A 25,176-nucleotide genomic window follows, 5' to 3' on the forward strand; every position below is an offset into this window, starting at 1 on the left:
ACACACACACACACACACAAAACCCAGCAAAGACCACTAAAGGTAAATTCCACAGCTGCTATAGATGTATCTACTTTTTAACATATTTTTAGCAGCCAAACCCTGGAACATGAACAGACTGAAAACCAGGCCTAAATGGGTCAAAATAAGAAATTCAGTGACAGCAAGGTGCCTCGCAGTAGAAATAATGTTATTGATAAATGTCAAAGGTACTTTAGTAGTGTGTGATGGAAAAATAATATGTATAAGTAGCTTAGCAGGGAGAGATGTTCAGTTCTGTAATGTTTTCTTTTTAAATTAAAATGCTGCCAGGCGGTGGTGGCGCACGCCTTTAATCCCAGCACTTGGGAGGCAGAGGCAGGCAGATTTCTGAGTTTGAGGCCAGCCTGGTCTACAGAGTGAGTTCCAGGACAGCCAGGGCTACACAGAGAAACCCTGTCTCGAAAAAACCAAAAATTAATTAATTAATTAATTAAAATGCTAATTTATTGATATTTTTTAAACTGAGAAATTTAACTTAGTCTGAAATAAGCATGAATTAGGCTTCATAAGCAATGTAGCATTATTTTAAATATTCATGCTTACTAAATATAAGCATAACATGGTGGTTCAGGTCTATAAACCCTGAATTTTGGAGGCTAAGGCAGGAGGATGCATAGTGAATTCTACGCCATCCTAGAATGAAACTCTGTCTAAAGAACCAGAACAAGGGTTAGAGATGTAGCTCAGTTGGTAGGGTGCTTAAATCGAGCATGCCCAAAGCCACCTATAAAACCCTGATCCCAGGCTGGAGAGATGGCTCAGTGGTTAAGAGCGAGAGTGCTATCTACTCTTCCAGAGGTCATGAGTTCAATTCCCAGTAACCACATGGTGGCTCACAACCATCTGTAATTGGATCTAATGCCTGCTTCTGGTGTGTCAGTGGCAGGATGCTCATACAACATTAAGAGTATATATATATATAAAACCCTGATCCCCAGCACCACATATAAAACCAAGTATGTGGGCAGGGAGATGGCACAGACTTGAGAACCAACTCACAATCCCTGGTAGAACGAGAAAAAAACACCCAGAAACTTCTGACCTCCATATATTCTCAAAGCAAAACTACTCTCTTCTACACAAAATAAGTACAATAGAATTAAAACAAACAAACAAAATACCACCAAAGCAGAGGCAAAAATGGTACCACTTTTAATTCTAACACTTAAAAGGGAGGTGGAGGCAAGATGATCAGAAGTTCGGGGTTGTCTCCAGCTACATAGTGAGTTCAAGGAGCCTGAAGCACATAAGACCATGTCAACTCCACCCTACCTTCTCCTCCACCACCATCACCACCTCCACCATCACCTCCACCACCTCTACCTCTACCACCTCCATCACCACCATCACCACCACCCACCTCTACCACCTCCACCATCACCACCTCCACCTCCACCTCCACCATCACCACCACCTCCATCACCACCATCACCACCACCACCACCCACCTCTACCACCTCCACCACCACCACCATCACCACCTCCACCATCACCTCCACCACCTCTACCTCCACCACCTCCATCACCACCACCCACCTCTACCACCTCCACCACCACCACCATCACCACCTCCACCACTACCACTGCCACCAAAAGAAAAATAATTAGGACATAGAGTTTAATGAAAAAGCAATTATGTGAGGCTGGAGAGAGGGCTCAGACGATAAGAGCACTTGCTGCTCTTGCAGAGGACCTTCATTCAGTTGCCATCACCCATATGGTGGCTAAGAAGCATTTATGCCACTTCCAGAGGACCTGACACCCTTCTTTGGCTTCTGCAAGCATTAGGTGTGTATGTGGTGCACATACATGCAGGCAAACACTCAAGCACATTAAAAAAAAAAAAACTTAAAAATTGTATAAAATCCTATAAAAATATAAAATGTCAAGAGAAATAGTAAAAACAAATCTGGTTCTATCTGGATGGTGGGTTTTTTTTGTTTTTTTGTAGTTTCCAATTTTTTTTTTTTTTTAAAATTGATTATGGGGGGAAAACACTTCACAGGTAAGTTTTATACCACTGGATACTTGTAAGTCCTAAATTCAGAATGGCTTAGAAAGTTGGTGATAGATAATGCCGAGCATACTGAGGTGGGAGCAAGCTCAGTATTAGGGTGTAAGGATCACCACTAGCCTTCTTAGAAGCAGTGGCCTTGTCTGTCTTCTCTCCTTTGACTAATTTCAGTGTTTGATGCTGCTGGCCACCTGCATCTTCTTAACATCTCTCTTCCCTTGGGTCACAGCGCTTTGTATGGTCCTAGATGTTTTCTGCTTCCTCCTCTTTGTCCATTTTGTTCCCTTCTGTGTTTCCTTATTTCTACTCATTAAAGGTGGAAACTCAGTGTGCTGTCCTTTCCCATGATCTCTGGTTGTCCCATCGGCTTTCTTAGGTCTAACTTTGTTCATCATTCATCCCCTCACTTGGGTATTTCTGGATGGCTTCCCATGTAGCAGTTACTGTACTTGATAGATTGATGATGCAGATCTAGAGAACCAGGTGAACGGACAGCTGCAGAGTTATTGCAATGAAGTTGTTTGTGACAGTGTCCTGATAAGGTAGTGGAGCATACAGAGGTTTCTCATCAGCAAATGGGGAAGACGATGAGTAGTATCATTTGGTTTCTCAGATAAGTCACTTAAACTTAAGTGGTTTTTTTCCAAGGGAAGGGTAAAATTACAGACACAGGTACCAGACGGCTTGAATATGGTGTTTGTGTAGATGCTTTCAAAAGTCAGTAGAAAGTTTAGCGTAGTGGGAAATGGCAGCCAGAATCTGGAAGGGGCCAGATAGAGCAAGCACCACTGAAGGAGAGTTTTCAGGATTAGACATGGTCTTGTAGCTAGTAAAGAGATAATCACAGTTACCAAGGTGAGGAAAGCTACAGCCTGAAATGAGGCAGCTGTATGTAGTAGGGATTCGGGAGAGGTAGGAACTTGAATTATGCATGTGCTGAATTAGAGACCTGATCACTAATTGAAGAGTAGGAAGGAAAAACAAGGAATGACTTCCAGGGGCTGGCTGTAGAGTGGTGCCTCTGTGGGCACCAGGCAGATAGATACCCAGGGCACATGCATACTGAGGGCAAAATACTCATACACACTGATTAAAACTAGTCTTTTTAAAAAGTGACTTCCAGATTTTCTTGTGTAACATACTTGTCACTAAGCATGGCATGGATAATCACAGGGCAGAGTTTAGGAGTAGGTGATAAACTCCCATTGATTTGGAAACCACTAGTTGATTATCCCTTAACACTTTTAAGAAGTATTTCCAGGAAAACCTCTGATTCTTTAACAGTAAGTCTAGCAGTTACTTCCAGGAAAACTTGGAGGACCTGTCCCCACTTTGTTCTGATGTCACCGTCTGTGTACAGCAGCTGGTAACAGCACCAGCACTGACCATATGGAGTTCTCTTCACTTGTGTGTGCCTTCTCTCAGGCTGTAAGCTCTGCCAGAGCAGGGGCTGGGGCAGTGAGACAGCTGTTCTGACTTCTTCATCTTCATTTGGTAGTACAGTGCATGTGAGAGGAATATTGAATTAGATCTAATTATAAAGCTGTGGTCAAGGAAGAGCATGAGTGTAATTTTAGTATAGCCTCAACTTTTGTAGTTGTAAGTGGTAACAAATTGTTGAGAACATGAAAATGCTTTCTCAATAATTCATTAGGTGTTTTCTTTTTTTAAAAAAAAACCTTATTTATACTATTTATAATAGTCTTTCAAAATATTTTCAGGCCTTTCATTTTGGAAACCTTTTGCCTTTGTTGAAAACAGTTCTATAGAACTAGTTTTCTGTAACTAGATCCTGCATCTTCTCAAAAGAGTTTTCTACCAACTAACTGTGGTATGTTAAAAATAGTTCTGGTGTCCTGAAACACTGGCTTTTCATCATAAAGTAGTAAACAAAGTATCCACTTACTTTTCTCTGTTCTCCAATATCATTGATGATGAAAAAGGTAAAGGATAATGTGTCCTCATAATTCTATTGAAAATAACAGAAAAAAGAAGTGTGGAGTCAGGTTACCCGCATCTGAATCCAGGCTCTGCCACTTGCCAACTGTATGACTTTGGGCAAGTGCTTGCTTATTTCTTATTTCCCTCAGTTTCCTCATTTGTAAAGCTAGGATGTTGATAATAGTACCTATTCACAGAGAGAATTATCAAGAGAGAATATTTACCAAGTTTTAAATTACATTTAGAAACCTTAGTTAATATCAGCTGCTATCGTTTTTTATTGTTGAGAAATTTCAAGGTAATTAAAAACAAGTGGGTGTAGGGAAAGGAGCCCAGTGGTAGAGCGCTTGCCTACCTGAATTCAGTTCTCAGTATGGCAAAACTAATTGAAAACTACACATGGTGTGACACACCTGTATCCTAGAACTTAGAAGGTGGAGGCAGAAGGATCAGGGACAACATCAGCTATAATGGTGAGTTCTACAACAGCCTGGGCTACACAGCGCTGTCTTAAAAATGGAATTACATCAGCTAAGAAGCCAACACTGAATATAATACAGTTGATGGATGATTGATACTAGAGAATTTATTTTTATTTGTTTGTTTTGAAACAGTATCTCACTCTGTAGCAGTATCTGGCATAGAATCTACTCTCCAGATGTGACTGGCCTTGAACACACAGAGATCTGCCTGCCTTTGCCTTCTGAGTGCTTAAATTAAAGGCATCCCTTACACCTGGCCTCCTGGGGGTTTTGTTTGTTTGTTTGTTTGTTGTTTTGTTTTTAAGACTCAGTCTTGAGATATCTCCTTTGCTGGCTGGCCCAGAACTCGTTATGTATACTAGGCTACTAGCTTTGAATTCATTGATCCACCTGTCTCTGTCTCCTGAGTACTAGAATTAAAGACATGTGCTAGCATACATAGTTTGATTTTTTGTTTTGACTAGTGTTTATTTTATTTCATATTTAAGACAGGGTCTCACTAAGTAGCTCTGGCTTGCCTGAGACTCGATGGCCTTAATTCACCAAGATTGCTAGATTAAAAGTGTCACAGTTATGCCTGACTTTCATTTTGTCAATGTCAGGCTCACAGTCACTAAAGGGAACTTGATATGGATGGCTTAAGATGAACAAATGCAGTAGCCACCCATGGTAGAAGCAGGTTGAGAGGAAGCTCTTCTGTAGAGCAGTGTCCTCACAGATCAGTAGTGAACTGCTCCCTCATCAGACCCTGGGTTTCAACCTGCAATGCAGACTGCTAAAGATGATTGATTGCATTGAGTGTTCTCAGGGGAAATTATTTTGTAGATAAATTCTGATTAATGTAGGGAGAATCAAAATAAATAAGAGATCTGAAATTTATGCTGTACACTCATTCTGGGAAAATTAGTTGAAAAGATAGTTCTGGTGACATAAAAATCCAAAATGAGGAAGATTTGAATATATCAAGTAGTGTATAGAAACTCTACTAAAACTTAGCCATGAAGCTAAATATAATTGCAGAGATTTCAAATAGTGTATTGTGTAAATATGTGTATATACATATGCATTGCATTTCTATAACAAACATTAAACAGTTGGAACTAGTGCTAAAGTGAATAAAGTGCTTGCTGTCCATGCCAAAGGACTACTTTGGATCCCTCAAAATATATGCAAATGCCAGGGGACATAGCAGCCTACCTGTAATTCCAGTTCTGGGAAGGATGAGGCAGTAGGTCCAAGAGCAAGCTGGCCAGTCTAGACTAGCTGGATGAGATATGAACGGAACGGTTTCCTCAGGCAGCAAGAGGAAGGAAGGGAGACTCCTGAAGTCAACCTTGGGCCTTCATAGGCACATACCTATGCCCTTACACATAGGCATACACACACAAATGCATACACAACACACACATATACATAAGCGAAAAGAAATCTTAGTAAAAATGCAAAATTTCAATACTGAAATACATAGGTGAAAAGCGAGCATCCTTATTTCAGGCATATACAATGAATTTATACAAATCAGGATTTATAAAAGACATCTCTCTATAAGAATGTGCAAAAGTCTAGAGTAGGTATTTACTGAATAAAAAATTCCAGGTGGCCAACTAACATAAAAAGTGCTCAGCTTGGTTGGACATGGTAATGTATACCTTCAATCTCGGCATTCTTGGAGGCAGAAGCTAGAGGGTCTCTGTGAGTTCAAGGACAGCCTGTCTACATAGTGATTTACAAGACAGCCAGGACTACATAGAGAGACCCCATCTAAAAAGATTTTTAAAAAGTGCTCAATTTCATCGGCAGTGAGAGAAGTGTATGTTCTAGTGTCTAACAGGATGTATTCAATGGGAGCAGTAACTGTGCCAAGTATTGGCATGCATGTGGGACTGATTCTCATGCTGTTGCTAATTATGGGAATTGTTCTAGCCATTTTGAAAACTATGGCCTCATCTAATAAGGATTTCCTGTAAGACTCGGGAATTCAATTTCTGGATTTATAGCCAACAGCATTGTGGCCCCCTGTACACCTGAAAATATGTATGAAAATGTTTATATCAACATTAAGAGCCATAGATTGAAAGCATCTAAATGTCAATTCACAGAACTAGACCTCATAGGTAAACTGGGCTGCATACTCAACATGCCACTCAACAGTGGAGATGAGAAGTCTATGTACACCATCTTCAACAACAACATAAAGGAAGCCTTGGAACAATCATAAATAAGAACCCAAAAGAATATGTACTACATCTTTTTATTTTGTTTTTTGTTGTTGTTGTTTTTTTGAAGCAGTGTCTCTTTGTAGCCCTGGCTGTCCTGGAACTTGCATTATAGACCAGGCTGCCCTCTGACTCAGAGATCCTCCTGCCTCTACCTCCCAAGTGCTACAAAAGCATGTACCACCACCCAGCTGCTGTATCATTTGTTATACACTTCAAATATTATTTGGGAATGCGCACTTAGGTATGATAACATAGAATAAAGCTATAAAGAGACTGCTAGTTTTATGATTGACAGAAAAATTTAATGGGGTTGGAGAAGTGGATCAGAGATTAAAAGCATTGGGGGCTCTTGTGGAGGACCCAGGTTTGATTCCCAGCATTTGTATAGCAGCTCACAGTAATCTAAGGTGAAGAGGTGCATCGGCGGAGGGTGCTGTAATCATGAAGGGCAAGCTTTTGGGAGTTGGTAGTACCTACACTAATAGGTTCAAAGAAAAAGTATGACACGCCCCCCATATAAAAACTTAACAAAAATTTAAGCATTCTTTTTTGTTAAAATGTATCACACTATGGCCTTATATGTGTTCCTTTCTGTATATAACATTTCAATGCAAATTTTATTTAAAAAACATACCCTTTTCTGATAAGGAACAAAATCTAATGATTATTTTATTGGTAGACTGTTAACAAGAAACCAAGAGGAAATGTCTAATTTAGAAGTGAAATTTGACCATTGTCCTCACTGAATTAAGTTAAGCAAGACTGATCTATTCAGTATCATCTCTTTTATTCAACCTTGTTCTGTTAAATTTCAGCTAAAACATGAATAGAATAAACAAAAAAAATGTACTTGCTGAGGGGTGAGGGGTGGCTGGAGAGATTAAGAGCACTTGATTAAGACCCTAATTTGTTTCCCAGCATCCACATGGCAACTCACAATTGTCCATAACTCCAGTTCCAGAGGAACTGACATCTTTTTTTGACCCCCTTAGGCAACTAGGTATGCACATTGTATTTATACTTTTAGGCAGTCATACACATAGAAAATTAATCTTTAGAAAATATTTTTCTGGGCTGTATTCTAGGGAAGCAGAGGAAGAAGTTCAGGAGTTTGAGGCTTGTCTAAATATGGTAGTACATGCCTTTAATCCTTGCACTCAAGAGGCATAAACAGGTTTCTAAGAGTTTAAGGTTAGTCTGGTCTAAAGAATGTATTTCAGGTCAGCCAGTACTATATAGTGAGATCCTGCCTCAATAGAGTTAAAGGCTGTCCCAGACTATATACCCAGACCCCGTTTCAGTAAAGGAAGATAGGAAGATAGTAGTGCTGGGAGGGGTATATAGCTCAGTTGGTAGCATACTTCTTGTCATTCATGAAGTCCTGAGTTTCATCTCCTACACTGTGAAAATTGGACATGGTGACCCATATCTGTAATCCTAGCATTCTGTAAGTAGGAGTAGGAGGATCAGTAGTTCAAATCATCCTGGGCTATGTATAGAGCTTGAGGTAATCCTAGGCTACTTAAGACCCAGTCTTAAAAATAAGTACAAAATATGCACTTTCATTTCATACACATATTTAGGATTATAAATTGGTTCAGTTCAGCTGTTGGAGGAACAATATAGCTCTATAATAGTTTTACCTTTAAATATTTGAAATGCATGTTTCTTTGACCTGAAAGTTCTATCTCTAGATTTATTCATACATTTTCTTTTTTCTTTTTTTCTTTTTCTTTTCTGTTTTTTTTTTTTCGAGACAGGGTTTCTCTGTATAGCCCTGGCAGTCCTGGAACTCATTCTCTAGAACAGGCTGGCCTCAAACTCAGAAATCCTCCTGTCTCTGCCTCCCAAGTACTGAGATTAAAAACATGCACCACCATCTCCCTGCTTCATACATTTTCATATGAATATGTAGAAGAAACTTTATTCCAATATTATTTGTAATAATGAGAACATTGGAAATGACCTAGTCATCTGTTGTATAATCTCAGAGAACTAGCTAGTTTCTGCTACAAATTCAAACCCACTTCCCTAGTTATCATAGCTCCTGTTTATCCCTGAGTTAGAGCGGATACTTGCCTTGGGAAAGAAAATGGCTCAGATGTCCAGGTCCCACTGCTGCATGTCTCTTCAGATGTTCAGATCACCTAAGCATGCAGGTTCATTTTTCATTTCTCACTTACACATTTTTACATTGTGTGGTGTGTGTGTGTGTCTGGAGAGAGAGAGAGAGAGAGAGAGAGAGAGAGAGAGAGAGAGAGAGAGAGAGAGAGAGAGAGAGAGAGAGAGAGAGAGAGAGAGACAGACAGACAGACAGACACAGAGAGAGTGACAGAGAGAAAGAGAGACAGAGAGAGAGAGACAGAGAGAGAGAGAGAGAGAGAGAGAGGGAGAGGGAGAAAGGAGAGAGAGAGGAGAGAGAGAGAGGAAGGAGAGAGAGAGGTTGATTCCAGGAGTTGGATGCTGGTCTTTGGGCTTGGCTCTGTGAATTTTTACTTCTTAGCTCACTCTGAAACCTACTCCTCTGTTTTCTATTAAGAGTTTTGGAAGTAGGCAACCCAAACCTGTGGATGATTGTATCAGCAGAAAACTTGGTGGAGGATTCAGAGACTTTAGACTAAGACTAAACTTCATTTTGTGGTGCTATATGCCATGTGATGAAAATCAGTGTTTGGTTCGCGTCCTGACAAATTCCTGTGATAGTTAAAAATGAAATGAGTTTCTGATATTTGGAGTCACTCTTGGGCTGGGACTCTAGAAAGGAGGTCTGTGGAGAGAGCAGTAACTTACTCTGTGCAGCTCTGAAGGCTCCTTGACAGAATGCTCAGCATTTATTAGGTACTGATCAGATGTTTTTCCCCAGCATTTAGTTAGACTAGATCACGAGAACAACAGAAGGTAGCAGTTAGATTAACTCGGCATTATCTGGAGACACGGGAGCTACAAACTTAAAGTTTTGTAGCAGGCACCTGAAAAACAAGGCATTGTGTTAATATTTTATTTAACCCATATCATTTTATTATATCATTAACGTAGAACTGGTAATTTTGCATTCTTTTAGGGATGCTAAATCTTTGAACATGGATTCCAGTTGAGCCCAGCCACATTTCAAGTGTAGCCAGAAGTATTGCATTATGCTGGGCAGAGCTAGTTTGTAAGCCCCAGAGACAGTGTCACTGGCCCAGAACCTGTCACAGTAACAGTTCACAGCTGTTGTCCAGTAATTTTGGGCTTAGAATGAATGAATGGGTACATTTTATGTCAAACCATCTTTTCATTTTGCCTCAGTGTTTGATCCACATAAGTTATGTTCATCACAAAGATAGTGGTGAACCTGGAACATTTTCTCTGCTCTGTGTCATTGAAAGTCCTAGAATGCTACTATATTTCTTTTCACATTTTCCCAGAATGTAAAAACCTAAGAATTATCTAATAGTTCCTAGAAACAAAAAAATATGAGTCTTAGTTCCTGACCAGTGAGCATTGTAACTGTTTTAAGTTTGTCTTGCAAATTTCTAGATGCATTTGTAACTTGCAAAGCTCATTACACAATCTAGCCGGTCTCCTAGATCACACTGGCCCGGTTCCCCTTTTTCTTCCTTTGGTGCAGGAGTTTGAAGCTAGGACTCCCACATGCTCAGCACCTGCTTGCTGTTGAGCTCCACGCCATCTATCTTGCAAATACCGTGTCAGAGTCCACAGAACTGGGCATTGTTTTGATCATCCCTGCCACTGTTTACTTTAGCCTAAAGTTAAACTCAGGGAAACTTTTAGACGAGTTGTATTTTTCCAGCTGTGTCAGGTGATGTGGGTGATGCAGGATAATTGTACGTGCTGTTTGCCTTTGAGGAACTTTTACTGTATTTGCAATAGAAAAGCAAACAAGATGAAATGAGTGGAGAGGAATCAGTTACAAACCAGCTCCATTCTCAACCTTCTTCAGTGTTTTCTGTGAGCCTTCTGCTAGGTTACAGAAAAGTGGGTGCACCTACATTTCTCTTTCCTCAAATAGCTCTGCACCACCTAGAAAGATAGACACATACGCCAGTAAGCATTTAAGAATAGCAAATCTGTGGGGTACAGTGATAACTATCACCAGCACAGGTGAGGAAATAGATTCAGTCTACACTAAGGTCCTGAATGAAAGAACTAGGATATCCTGGGAGCCCTTGCTCAGTCTCGCACAGCTTACTCCCCTGTTTTCAGTGTGCCAGAAGGGAACTTAATTCTTCACTTACATCAAATCATAGATCATTTGTAAATGTCTAGTTGTCTGAATTCTACTTGCCTGGTATTGGGCTCATATTTACAAAATACAATATTCTTGATAACTGTTTAGGTCTGCCCTAACATTTGAGCAGGAGGCCTCTGAACCAGAAGAACCCTAAAGGGCTATATGGTAGACTTGAGAGCATTTTTACCACTGGAGACTCAGAGCAGGTGATCTAGGCCAAGGTCAAAAGAAGGACTTCAGACTTGCTGGGCAGTGAGGCCAACAGCCCAAGTGAGTAGGTGAAAGGAAGTAGTTTAACATCAGAGGGTTCTGGGATGCTTGACCCAGGCCTTAAAGAACTATCAGTGATCTAGCTACACAGAGGACTGACAGGACCAGAGTGACTAAAAGATACATTGTTGCTTTGATTTTCAGTTACTCTAGTTCTGTGCATAGCATTTTTTTATTTATTATAATTTTTTATTTATTTTATGTGTATGAGTACACTGTAGCTGTGCAGATGGCTTTGAGCCATCATGTGTGTGGCTGCTGGGAATTGAACTCAGGACCTCTGCCAGACCCACTCGCTCTGGCGTAATTCACTGTAGCTGTCTTCAGATGCACCAGAAGGGGCGTCAGATCTCATTATGGGTGGTTGTGAGCCACCATGTGGTTGCTGGGATCCAAACTCAGGACCTTTGGAAGAGCAATCAGTGCTCTTACCTGCTGAGCCATCTCGCCAGCCCTTTGTGCATAGCATTTTAATTCTTGTTCCAAAGTTTACCATATAAAGTAGGGTTTTTGTTTAAAAAGACACAAAAGGCCTTATTAGGTTGGTAATAAATAATAATTAATTAGTAAAGCATATCTATTAGGTGTCTAGCAGTGTCCTAAGTACTAGAGAACATTATACTGTCATCAGTAGTACATGAAATAGAGATGGCTTTAAGGTAGTAACAAATGTAGTTATCTTAGTCCATATCGTATTTCAGCTTGTTTGGTTCTGTAACAAGAGCTTCTGCAGACTGGTATAAGAAGTTGTAAGGATAATATAAATATAAAGTAGTAGATTTTTTCTCCCTTTAAAATGATCTCAAAATTATTTTAAATGAATTATATATATATATAATTTAGTCATTTACTTATTGTATCCTAAGTATTTAGTCAAGGACCTTAAATATGTTAGGCAAGTACTCTACCCACTGGAGCTATATCACCAAATGGCCTAGGCTGGTCTTGAACTTATGCTCTGAGCCCAGGCAGGCACTGAAATTATGGTTCTCCTACTTCAGCCTCCTGAGTAATTTTGATTATAGGCTTGTGCCACAAGGCCTGGCAAGTTGATGCAATTGAAACTTCAGGCTGTAGCTCTGTGGCAGAATGCTTGTTAACCATTCATGAGATAAGTTTAATTCCTGCTATCATAAAGAAAAATATTTAAAATCTATAACTTGCTTCCTTCCTGCTCGACAAACTTTGCCGTTTGTCAGGGAGGGTTGTGGGGAAGGGTCCTGGAGTCCTATCCAGAAAATGCTGTCTTTACCAATATCATGGAGTATTTCGGAGGTCAGGTCTTACCTACACTTTTTTATTTTTGATCATTTTGAATTTAATTTTTTTTCATAAATAGCTTTTCTTAGTAATAGTTTTAGAATATAAGATGTTCTTTGGGATAAATGCAGGATTTTCTTTGAAAAGTTTTGGAATGGTATTCAAAGAGTTAATTTTGCTCTGAGCACATGAGAACTAGTTTTCTTTGTAAGCGTATACTTACATGTATGCATTTACTTAGACATGACTCATTCGTGTTTGCGATTGCTCTCTCCAATAGTCACAGTTTAATTTAGCTTGCCTGTGCTCTCACCTAAAGAGGAAGAAATCTGACCTCTGACTTCTTAGCCTCTGAAGCACTAGGCCTCTCTTTCTTCTCTTGAATTCCATATTGTCAGTCATTTCCTTGAGTTATCATGCTGTGTCACCTCTCCTGGGAAGACTCTTTTAGTCTTTGAAATTTAAAAATCATAGGAAGTAAAAATGGAAACTACCTCCCTAAAATCTTAAGTAGTCTGTGTAAGTGCATAAAATAAGCTAGGTAAATGGCATTCATGTTGTGTTAGGAATCCCACCCTGACTCCCTTTTGATGTTCAAATAGTTGTTACTAATTTTGTTTATGCTCTTCATCTGTGGCCCACTTTTGGAAAACCATCCTCTTCTTCTTTAGGCCACAGACCTCCCCCAGCCCGCAGTGGACACCGTTGTGTGGCAGATAACACCAATCTCTATGTGTTTGGAGGGTATAACCCAGACTATGATGAATCGGGAGGGCCGGACAACGAAGACTATCCTCTCTTCAGGGAGCTTTGGAGGTATCATTTTGCAACAGGCGTATGGCACCAGATGGGCACAGATGGCTACATGCCCCGGGAATTGGCATCTATGTCACGTAAGTGCCAACAGTTTTGAAGTTTTGGCTTTGTGAACTATCTGAAATGGCAGGTTTGGTGTCACTTGTCCTTCCTTAATAGTGTACACTATTGTAACATGGTAAGTGTTGTCACTGACAAAAAAACAGAAACACAAGCCGGGCGGTGGTAGCACACACCTTTAATCCCAGCACTTGGGAGGCAGAGGCAGGCGGATTTCTATCAAGGCCAGCCTGGTCTACAGAGTGAGTTCCAGGACAGCCAGGGCTACACAGAGAAACCCTGTCTCGAAAAACCAAAAAAAAAAAAAAAAAGTGTTGTCACTGAACGGGTATTTCACTGTGCTGATAATATAGTATAATGACTCTGAATTGCTGAGTTCCCAGGTTTAAATCTAACTGTATAATATTGGATTGCCAGATGAGTTTTTAACTGTTTACCTGTAAAGTGAGACTAACAACATCTCGGGTTCAGTATAAAGTATTATATATACCCTAGGAGAAATGTAGTCACATGAAAAACTGGAGTTGCAGCTATAGTAATTAATAGCTATTAAATGAAGGACTACACTTCTTACACCATCATTGTGATAGAAGTTTCTACAGTGATTGCTATTATACAAAGAAGTTTCAGAAGGGCCCTGAGAATAAATGGCTAAGAGTACATGCTCTGAAGTCAGACTGCTTGGGATTGAATCCCAGCTCTTTTTAGGAAACCCTCATCAAGCTATTGAAACAGTGCATACCTGTAATTCCAGCACTTGAGAGGCTTAGACAAAAGGATTGCAAAGAATTTGAGGCTAGCCTGGGCTACATAGTGATTCTGAGGCCAGCCTGAGCTACATAGCAAGACCTTATCTCTGGAAAATAAATAGAGGAATTAAAAAACAAACATTTGTTACTTTTGTTTCTGTTTAGCATCTCTAAAAATGGAGATGGGCTCATTGCTTAATGGTGAAGTGTATCAAGCTCTGGATGCAGACTTAGCACAGAAAGGGAGACAGGAGAGAGAGGAAAGTAATAATGAAAGAGAAAAGAAAATAACATTTACTCTTCCAACCTCAGGGTTGTTGTGAAAATTAAGTTACAGAGGTTAACTAGCTTTCCTGAAGTCCCACTAGAATTAAGTCCAACTCCTGACAGCACTGCAGTACAGACTGTTAACTACTGCACTGTTGAGTTAGAGGATTGTGGAGAAGCTGGGAAGCTACTGAAATGAGAGGGGTAGAGGGAAGGAGGGAGCAAAGCAGGAAGGGAGGGTTGTGCACAATGTGGCAAACAGAAAAGAGGTAGAATACCAAAGTTGCCTGCAGGATATTGTTTTTTTTTTTTTTTTTTAAAGATTTACTTATTGTTATATATAAGTACTCTGTAGCTGTCTTCAGATACTCCAGAATAAGGCATCAGATCTCATAATAGATGGTTGTGAGCCACCATGTGGTTGCTGGGATTTGAACTCAGGACCTTTGGAAAAGCAGTCAGTGCTCTTAACCACTGAGCCATCTCTCCAGCCCGATGTTAGTGTTTCTTTTATCTAGTAGAGGATTAAACTGGCAGAAACTATAGTTTAAAATATAAAGATCATTCCTCTGACAGAGAATGATCCCTTAGTCCCCCATTCTAGTCCTATGGGGTCCTTTCTAAGACAAAGATGATAGATCATTTTCCTTTGGTTTGCTGTGTATTTGAACTGTCTTGTACAGCGATGGTATTCTGTAGACTTGACATTGCTATGCACATTATTTTATTTAGTGAATTCTACAAATGTGTTTTGGCTGTGTGTCATATATCTAACAGTGAGCTGTGTGAGATAGATAATCCATATAGTATGAACTAAGCCATTTTTTTTTTTTACAAAATCCTATAGTTAGATATGTGTGATCTTAGTAAGATCATTAAAGTAGATAGATATGTTTGAGCTGCTCGCGTAGTCTGGGCTCATGGGGCAATAGTACAGAAAGCAGGGAATGAGCAGAATGTGTGCTTCTTCCTCCACAGTTGTGCTGCATGGAAACAACCTGTTAGTGTTTGGAGGTACAGGCATCCCGTTTGGTGAGAGCAATGGCAATGACGTCCATGTCTGCAATGTAAAGTACAAGAGATGGGCTCTACTCAGCTGTCGGGGGAAGAGACCCAGCCGAATATACGGACAGGTACTATTCTCAGCAGGTTCAAGGTCCATGTGCTTGATTTTGATTCATGTTTTGTGCTCTAGCAGCAGTGTCAGAATACAGTGCTGCCGTGATTTCAGTGGAGATGGGACTTGATGGGGCATTTCACTTTCTGGTGTGAAAGTATAATTTATGGATCTTAACATTCCCCCTCTTATTGTTGCTATTCGTTACTGTGTGTTGGGTTTGTTTTCCATGTGCAGGCTAGAGGACAGCCCTGGGTATTGTCCCTGAGGAGCTGTCCACCTTTTGATTTTTCTTTCTTTCTTTTTTTTTGAGACTGTGTCTCTGGCTTCTCGGGCTTACTGATGAGGCCAGACTGCATGGCCGGTGAGCTGCAGGGGTCCGTCAATCTTTCCTTTCCAGCCTTTCCAAGTACATCTCACCGCTCCTTGCTTGCTTTGTTGTTTCACGTAGGTGCTGGGAACTGAACTCAGACCTTAAGCTTGCACAGCAGCATTCTACCCAGCAAGCAATATTCCCAGGGCCACTGTTTGCTTCTAATCCAACTTTAAGGTCAGGAGCTAGATCTACTTGGAAATTTTCATAACTACACCAACCCTTAGAGTAAAATGGAGCTTTACCATGGTCTAAGTCTGGTCTGATGATAGAACTCTCTGAAGAACTTTATCTCCTGAGAAGTGTAGCTCATAAGAGATGAACATGAGTTTGAACTAAAACATGTAGAGACTGTGTGTAGGTCGGTTTAACCTTTGGTTTGTAAAGTTGTATCCAGAAGGATCGTGGGCTACCCTATAAATAGACTTTGAGACCAGTGACTGCACTTACAGTAGGCACTGTTTGGCATCTGGCTCAGTTGTTTGGCACACACTTCTGAGCTCTAACTTTGAAAGGGATACGTTCTAGATCCCTCTCTGTCCTGCCACAGGAGCCACACAAGCTCTGAGAAGTAACTGTGTAGTGCTTCAGAGTAAGTAGTTTGAAGAGGAGTCTGGTGCAAAGTGCCAGCTCTGCTCTTCATACTTGTAGAGAAGCAGCTTTCAGGTGGATGCTCCTGTCCTATCCCTACAGTCGTGACCTTTAAGAGTTGCCTGACAGATTCCTTCCTAGGTAGAATTGGCAAAGCTTCACCTTTGTATAGGCAAAGGGAGAACAGCCGCTGAGTTCTGTAAATTGCTTTAGTCATTCCTTCATTCCTTCGTGGATAAGGGCTCACGTGTTGCTGGTCCCAGCTTCCTGAGATCAACTTCATGAGAGTTGGGATGATAGGCATATGTTAGATCACCTGGCTGGAGGGCCTGAATTTTAACCTTAAAAAAAAAGTATTTTTAAAGATTTATTTATTTATTTTATATATGCGAGTACACTGTAGCTGTACAGATGGTTGTAAGCCTCCATGTGGTTGTTGGGAATTGAATTGTTAGGATCTCTGCTCGCTTCGGGCAACCCTGCTCGCTCGGCCCCTGCTTGCTCCGGCCCAAAGATTTATTTATTATTATACATAAGTACACTGTAGCTGTCTTCAGACGCACCAGAAGAGGGCGTCAGATCTCATACAGGTGGTTGTGAGCCACCATGTGGTTGCTGGGATCTGAACTCAGGACCTTTGGAAGAACAGTCAGTGCTCTTACTCACTGAGCCATCTTGCCAGCCCCCTTTCAAAATTTTTTATTTATTATTATTAGAGTGTGTATGTATGTGTGCACAGGTGGCGTGTATGCATGCACATGCACAGATGCCCATGGGGATAGGTTAGAGGACAACTTTTGCAAGTTGGTTGTCTCCCTTCATTGTGGATTCTAGAGATGAGCTCAGGTCTGAGGCTTGTATGGCCAGTACTTTTAACACACTGGGTCATCTTGCCAGGCCATTAACTTTTAATTTTTTGAGATTTTGATGTGATTTTTTTTGTTGTTTGTTTATGTTTCCTTTTTGTTGTTTTGTCTTTTTTGTTTGGTTTGGTTTTATTGAGACAGAGTCTCACTTTGTAGCTCAGTTTGGCCTGGAACTTACTATGGAGCCTTAGACTTCTGATCTTGCCTCAGCCTCCTGAGTACTAGGATTGTAAGCAAACACTATAACACCTGAGTCAAAATTTGACACTTTATTTTATTTTTAGATTTATTTTATGTATATATGTGTTTTGCCTGAGTGTGTATACTGCATCTGTATGTAGTACCACAGAAGATCAGAAGAAGGTATTAGATCTCTTGGAACTGGAGTTAAAAGATGGTTGTGAACCACCATGTGGGTGCTGGAAACCGAACTCAGGTCCTCTGAGCAACTGGACTTAGGTGCTGAGCCATTGCATTTCATTTTTGTTTATGCAGTATGTGTGCACAGGTGTCTGGGGAACTGAAGTCACAGGTGTTATGAGCTGCCCAAATGGCTGGTGGGAACTGACACCAGTTCTCTGTGAGAACAGGAAACACTCCAACTACTGAGACATGTTTCTATCTAAGATTCAAATATCTTAAAGGCTGAAGAAGAAGAGGCCAGGCAGGTGGTAATGGACACATTTAATCTCAGCACTCTGGAGGCAGAGGCAGATGGATCGCTGAATTCATGCCCAGCCTGGTCTACAGAGTGAGTTCCAGGACAGCCAGGGCTACACAGAGAAACCCTGTCCCGGAAAACAAAAACAACAAACAAACCTAAGAAAAAGCAAAAGGAAGAGATTTTGATAAAACACTGTTTTGGGACATCTGCTAAATTTAAGTTCTGTGCTAAAGTCTTAAGGGGTCATTCTCATTCACCTTCCACAGGCCATGGCCCTCATCAATGGGTCCCTTTATGTCTTTGGGGGAACAACCGGCTACATCTATAGCACAGACCTGCACAAGTTAGATCTCAACACCATGGTGTGGACACAACTCAAACCAAACAACCTGTCCTGTGACCTGCCGGAGGAGAGGTGAGCTTCCGGGACTGAGTGCTAGTCTTTCTTGCTGAGATCTGACCTCCTCCAGAGCCTTAGCACCATGAAAAAGGAAAGTAGCTAACTGGCACTAGATCCAGACTAGTAGGGAAGAAAGGTCTGCTAATGAGAATAGAGTATTTTCCTCTAAGTGTAGAATTTTAATATATTATTTCTGTTGTACTATTTAGTCTTTCAGTAGGCTAGCAATGTTTGAAAGAAATCAATAGTAGCAGTTACTACTAAAGTCATAATGAGGGTCAGTGAGTATTGACTGGAAGAGAGTATTCCCTCTGTTAGGTGTCTTTTGTTGCCTTAAACAACATGTCTGCATTTGCTGTACTCTAGTGTCCTTGCCTAGGATGTTGCTGGGCTGCCTATTTCAGAGTTACTGGGAAGGAACTTGGGAGATAGTTGTTAATGCAATTCTTTGGATACTTTTTTTTTTTTTTTTTTTTTTTTTTTTTTTTTTTTGTATTTTTGAGACAGGGTTTCTCTGTGTAGCCCTGGCTGTCCTGGAACTCACTCTGTAGACCAGGCTAGCCTTGAACTCAGAAATCCACCTGCCTCTGCCTCCCAAGTGCTGGGATTAAAGGAGTGTGCCACCACCGCCTGGTGTCTTTGGATATAATTTATGCTTTGAGCACTGGGGCATTTCAGGGGAAGGCAAGCATTTTCACTTAGTGGCCTTCTGTATACATTGTTGTCACTGGGAGGCTGAAGGAGGATCTTCTTACCGCAAAAGAATTCAAACTCTGAGCCAGGCGGTAGTGACACAAGCCTTTAATCCCAGTACTAGCGAGACAAGAGCAGGTAGATCTCTCTGAGTTTGAGGCCAGCCTGGTCTGCAGAGTGAGTTCCAGTACAGCCAGGGCTACACAGAGAAACTCTGTCTCAAACCACTGTGCCCCTGCCCCTTCGTCCCTCAAAAAAAGAATTCCAATTCTAGAGGACTGGGGGATGGTTCAGTGGTTAACATGGCTTCCAGAGAGCTTGAGTTCAATTCTCAGCATCCGTATGGCACTTACCACCGGCTGTAACTATAGTCCCATGGGATCTGATTCTCTCCTCCGGTGTGCAGAGTAAGTACATGCAAATAATGTACCCATATATATCAAATACATCTTTTTAAAAACAAAATTCTAATTCAAAGAAAGCCTGTATTAGTCAGGGGTCTCTAGAGGAACAGAACACACACACACACACACACACACACACACACACACACATACACACACAGGCTTATAGGCTATGGTCCAACTAGTTCAACAATGGCTATCTGCCAAGGGCAGGCCCAAGAATCCAGTAGTTGTGGTTGTTAAGTCCACAGGCTGGATGTCTCACTTGGTCTTCAGTATATGCCGGAATCCTGAAGAGGTAGGCTGGAATGGTAGTGAGAGCAAACTTGCTTCATCCATGTCCTTTGTATAGGCTGTCACCAGAAGGTGTGGCCCAGATTTAAGGTGGATCTTCTTACCTCAAAAAACCTGGATTAAAAGTGGGTCTTTCCACTTCAAATGTTTAAGAAAAAAGCCCTCACAGGTATATCTAGTTATAGTTAATTCCAGATATAATCAAATTGACAACCAAGAAAAGTACACAAAGCCTTTCACTTTGGCGGTGGGGGGTGGGAGGGTGGGGGGTGGGTAGTTTCACTTGGAGCTTATTTGCCTAGATGAAAGTTCTAGGTGTTCCATTCAGCATATTGTACACGCAATTTCTGTCAGGGAGATCATTTATTAGATGATAGTTTCTCCTTTTTACAGACATATGACAGGAATATTATAGGCAATCTGAAAAATAGAAATCAGCAAATTAAGAAAGAAAGATAAAACTAAACTTACCAGGCGAGATTGGACACCTGCTCACCCATGTGTGCTTGTGTGTCTGGGAGTTTTAAACCTGCCTATAGCTTGTTTAGTGTGGAGCTCATTTCTTTTCCAGGTAATGGTATGAAAAGAACTTATGAACAGATTAGCCATCCTTTATTCCTTATTGATTGTATACTAGTGCATTTTGTACATACTCTATAATTCATTAGCCAATTTACTGTTGGTTAACACTTAGGTCATTTCTAATCATTTATCACCATAAATAATGTTATATATTTAGTTAATAAAAACCTCACAGCAACACCTTAGGAAGGTCCTTTTCACCTCGCTTGCTTTATTGGTGTGCCCAGGTACAGACATGAGATTGCTCATGACGGGCAGAGGATCTACATCTTGGGAGGAGGCACTTCCTGGACAGCCTATTCCTTAAACAAGGTACTTTTTCCTAAAGGAGTAAAAGGTATGGGAGATGAATAGACAGGCCTAGAGCATACTAATCAAGATGATTCTGTTGGTTACTTGAATTTTGGAGCAGCTTCAACACTTGTTTTGTGATCAGCGTTCTCTGTGACTGAAGGTTGGACTCAGAGCTCCCGATAGGCTTTGTAGTTGATAGTCACATTCTTCACATGCTGAAAAGTCGGTATGAATGCGTGGTGGTTGGGGTGGTGACTAGGGATTGGGTAGTAACTAGAGTTGGCACAGGCTTCTGGGAATGTGACATCCCTGTCAGGACTGTACACCACTGACTCCAGAGCATTGAGCTCCTTAGGACATCCTTAGGTCATCCTTCCCCAGGGCATTTCAGAATCAGTTAGAAATCTCAGAGGAAGTGAGGATCAGGTGACAGAGCTCTTGGCCCGCTGTGGATTGGCGGTAAGAGGTCTGTACCCTCACCAATGCTGCTTTGTTTCTTTCTGTTACAAGAATGTCTCTCGCTCTTACTCCTTCTCTACCTTGCCTCTTGCCCCTTTGTTCCCTCTCTCTCCCCATTCCCTTCCCCCGCGCCTCCATGTGGTCATGGCCTTCCCCTACTTCTCTACTCTCTCCTTCTGCCTTTCTCTGCCTCTGCTACCCTCTTAACTCCCCTCCCCATGCCCTAAATAAACTCTGTTCTATATTTAAAAAAAAAAAGAATGTCTCTCACTCACTGTGGACATGTGAACGGTCTAGGACAGCACACAGTAGAACAGCACAGACCACTAAGAGACGTGTGCATCTCTCCTTAGTCTAGTTTTTCTAAAACTGATCTTGAAAAGTTTACTTTTAGAAAATCTGCTTTCATGGTAATTAAGATTACAGTTATTTACCTGTATTCTTTTGTTTCTTCCAAGATCCATGCATACAACCTTGAAACAAATGCATGGGAGGAGATCGCAACAAAACCTCATGAAAAAATAGGTAAATTAAAAGTATTGATTCATGTCTTTACAATTGTATTTTATTCTTGTTTTTTGGAGGGTAAGGGTGACTTTCTTAAGTGGTATGGCACATAAAATATTTATAAAACTGGCATTAGAAGCTACCTATATTCTTCAGCCCAGTTATTATTCTCCTTTAGAAACAGAGCAGAAAGGTTTCAACAAGGATCATTGGGTTACATAGCATAAGTGGGAAAAGCACATGTGAGATAAGAAATGGGGGCCCAGGGCCTGGAGAAGGAGGGGGTCATGGCTAAAGCACACACTGCTTTCCAGAGGACCTGAGTTCAGTCCCACCCTCAAGCAGTTCACAGCCACCTGCAATTCCAGCGTACTCCAAGAGATGTGATCTCCTCTGCTGGTCTCTCTGAGGCACACACATGTGATATACAGAGACACACATACTCACACAACAACAAGAAAATCTGTTGTTTTCTGTGAATAATTGAGTTTCTGTATTTGACAGGTTTTCCTGCAGCCCGACGATGTCACAGTTGTGTTCAAATAAAAAATGGTATGGAGTCTAAATAAAAGTTTGATTCATTTCTGTAATCATAGCTGCTGAGAATGACTGGTTCTCTAATTATCTCCTCAAAAGGGGTGCATAATTTTGGACAACACCTACTTTTTGTAATTTAAACTTAAAAGGAACTCTAGAGAGTTTTGCCTCTTGGCAGTTTTCAGAATGTAAACTAAGTTTTGGGTCTGGGCTCTCTCAGTTAAAAGAACTCTGAAGTTGATGGTAAATAAGCTTTTATTGTACCACTGGCTCCTTCAGCATGATTTGTGGTTGTAGCATTGTGGGTGCTTATGCAGTAAGACCTTGGTGCACACTGTACTAAAATTGTAATAACTCTCAGAGTATTATACCATCAAGTTTATTCTGTTCTCTTTCTTTGGGCCTCCTGTAGCAAAGGCTTGGTATGATTTATCTAAGTACGATCATGAGCCTTTGGCTAATGGCTTTTAATTTACTGGACAATTAATAGTTTTTATAGGTTGATATACCTCCTTGAGCACATCAGGTCCTTCTCCCTATTCCTGGGAAGGGGTATATGCAAGAACTTGACAGCTGATAGCCTTTTAGCATTTCAGTTCAGATCTAAGTAGCACTTATCTGCTGTTTTGTATAGACACGGGGATTTTTAAAAACATATGCTTATGCTTTTGGATAAGGTTTATAGGTGGTAGCGCTGCTCTGCTTTGCCTCTGAGAACAGAGAGATGCTTTCAAGTTTTTCTTGCATCCTAGCCAAAAAACTTTTTGCTGTATTTTATAGTTTAGTTAAGCATTGGATTAAACATGGTCCCAACTTGAATTAGCCATTTATTCATTTGCTTTCTGGAAGTCACACTTTATATAGTTGGAACTTCTGGGCCATTAAAAGGTCATGTGGCCTTTACTACAAATTGATCAATAGTTATGAACTAACCAACCCCCAGCTATACAGATCGAATGAGTTTTTTGCTGTTATGGCTGAAGATGGCTGGGAAGAACCTATTTTGTGGCCCCAGATTACATATTGCAGTGGGCATTTCTCCATAGGTAAAATGTCCATGTAGAGCATATTTGTCTCTGGGAATAAAAAAATGCATGCTCTTTCTAAGATGTTACTCAAAGGAAGAGTTTGGAAACTCGTCTATAGCTGTGTCTTGTTTTTGATTAGTGTTTTCTGACTAGTGGGATTTTTAGCTTCTCTTGGAAACTGGGAAGAAGTGGCTAGCCTGCTCCCTCCAGGGCATCTCCCTGGTACTGCATAGTCACCCTCCTTCAAAGCATGAGCTTTCCCTAGACCTCACTTGCTGTGTCTGTAACCTAGAAATATTTGAGTTTGAGAGCCTTGACTTGAAGCCTCCTCTGAGGCTGGTATCCTCCATCCCAGCAAATGTCCCAGTTGTGTTGTAGAATGTCCCACCTGTCAGCTACCACGTGTTCCCTATAAGATATGCTGTAGCTGCTCATTTCCTTTGTTCATGACAGATGTCTTCATTTGTGGGGGCTATAACGGAGAAGTGATCCTGGGAGACATCTGGAAGCTGAATCTGCAGACCTTTCAGTGGGTGAAGCTCCCTGCCACCATGCCAGAGCCCGTTTACTTTCACTGTGCGGCTGTCACTCCTGTGAGTATGTTCTCCAGTTGATCTACATAGTTGTAGGTGGTGAGGAAAACTAAGCAGGAAAAGTTGCTGATAGCAACCAGATTTGGAAAAGGAGAGGGAAATACAGTCACATTCAAGTTTAAAAGAGCAATGTAATGTGTAAGAGAGGAGAATGATGTTACCCTTTGTTATCATATCATTGAAAATACTGCAGAAACCTAGTTTTCATCTTTGTAGTAAACCAGCATATGGTACTTTGGAAATCAGTATACTCTAAATTTAATTGTTATAAAAAGGTCTTTGGCTGGGCGGTGGTAGCACAAGCCTTTAATCCCAGCACCTGGGAGGCAGAGGCAGGCGGATTTCTGAGTTCGAGGCCAGCCTGGTCTACAGAGTGAGTTCCAGGACAGCCAAGGCTACACAGAGAAACCCTGTCTCAAAGACAAACAAAACAAAGCAAAACAAAACCCAAACAAACAAAAGCACAGTAAAAGCAAATACAAAACAAAGCTATAGTAGAATTGGCCATGGTAATCCCACCACTCAGGAGGCTGAACTGGGCAGGTCGCTTGAGCCTTCAAATCTAATTCGAGGGCTGGAGAGATGGTTCAGAGGTTAAGAGCACTGACTCCTCTTCCAAAGGTCTTGAGTTCAATTCCCAGCAACCACATGGTGGCTCACAACCATCTGCAATGGGATCTGATGCCCTCTTCTGGTGTGTCTGAAAACAGCTACAGTGTACTCATACATAAAATAAATAAATACATCATTAAAAAAAAAAAAAAGAATCCAATTCGAACTTGGCAGTACATAAAACCTTATCAAAACCAAAACCAAAAATCCCACCAAAGGGGCTGATGAGATGGCTCAGTGGTTAAGAACACCGACTGCTCTTCCAGAGGTCCTGAGTTCAAATCTCAGCAACCACATGGTGGCTCACAACCATCCTTAATGAGATCTGATGCCCTCTCCTGGTGTGTCTGAGAACAGCTATAGTGTACTTACATATAATAATAAATAAATATTTAAAAAAAAATCCCACCAAAGCCCTGTTCTTTCTTTAATAACCTACTCATTTTATAAACAGTCTTGGTTTGCACATAGGCTTAGATCAGTGAGACAGGCTGTGTTGAGCCCAGGCCTGGCAGTTGTACAAGTGCCATGCCTGGTTTGTATCTCCAGCCTGTGGGATTGTTTTGTTCCATCTCACCTTAGTTAGCTCTAGGCTGTTCCCTTTCCTTTGCTGAGTCTTTGCCTTGGTCACTTTCCCTGGAGTTTGACTTTGTCTTCTTCTAACTGCCATTTGTTCATAGGCCGGTTGCATGTACATCCACGGAGGAGTGGTGAACATCCATGAAAACAAACGGACTGGATCGCTGTTTAAGATCTGGCTGGTGGTACCTAGCCTGCTGGAACTGGCGTGGGAGAAGCTGCTCTCGGC

The 25,176-nt window shown here is 41.1% G+C and overlaps 1 protein-coding gene across 1 annotated transcript in view; it reads left to right on the forward strand.

The window, feature by feature from the left end:
* Nucleotides 1–25,176, forward strand: part of Klhdc10 (kelch domain containing 10) — a 61,356-nt gene that overhangs the window by 28,987 nt on the left and 7,193 nt on the right. Inside the window, exons 3-10 of the mRNA XM_031381063.1 lie at nucleotides 13,134–13,355; nucleotides 15,333–15,487; nucleotides 18,232–18,380; nucleotides 20,566–20,650; nucleotides 21,550–21,616; nucleotides 22,103–22,150; nucleotides 23,617–23,756; nucleotides 25,049–25,174. Of these exons, the coding sequence (XP_031236923.1) occupies nucleotides 13,134–13,355; nucleotides 15,333–15,487; nucleotides 18,232–18,380; nucleotides 20,566–20,650; nucleotides 21,550–21,616; nucleotides 22,103–22,150; nucleotides 23,617–23,756; nucleotides 25,049–25,174 (992 nt within the window). The remainder of the gene's footprint in view (nucleotides 1–13,133; nucleotides 13,356–15,332; nucleotides 15,488–18,231; nucleotides 18,381–20,565; nucleotides 20,651–21,549; nucleotides 21,617–22,102; nucleotides 22,151–23,616; nucleotides 23,757–25,048; nucleotides 25,175–25,176) is intronic.

This window comes from Mastomys coucha, unplaced genomic scaffold (genome assembly GCF_008632895.1).
Source record: "Mastomys coucha isolate ucsf_1 unplaced genomic scaffold, UCSF_Mcou_1 pScaffold20, whole genome shotgun sequence".
Taxonomy (NCBI): Eukaryota; Metazoa; Chordata; class Mammalia; order Rodentia; family Muridae; genus Mastomys; species Mastomys coucha.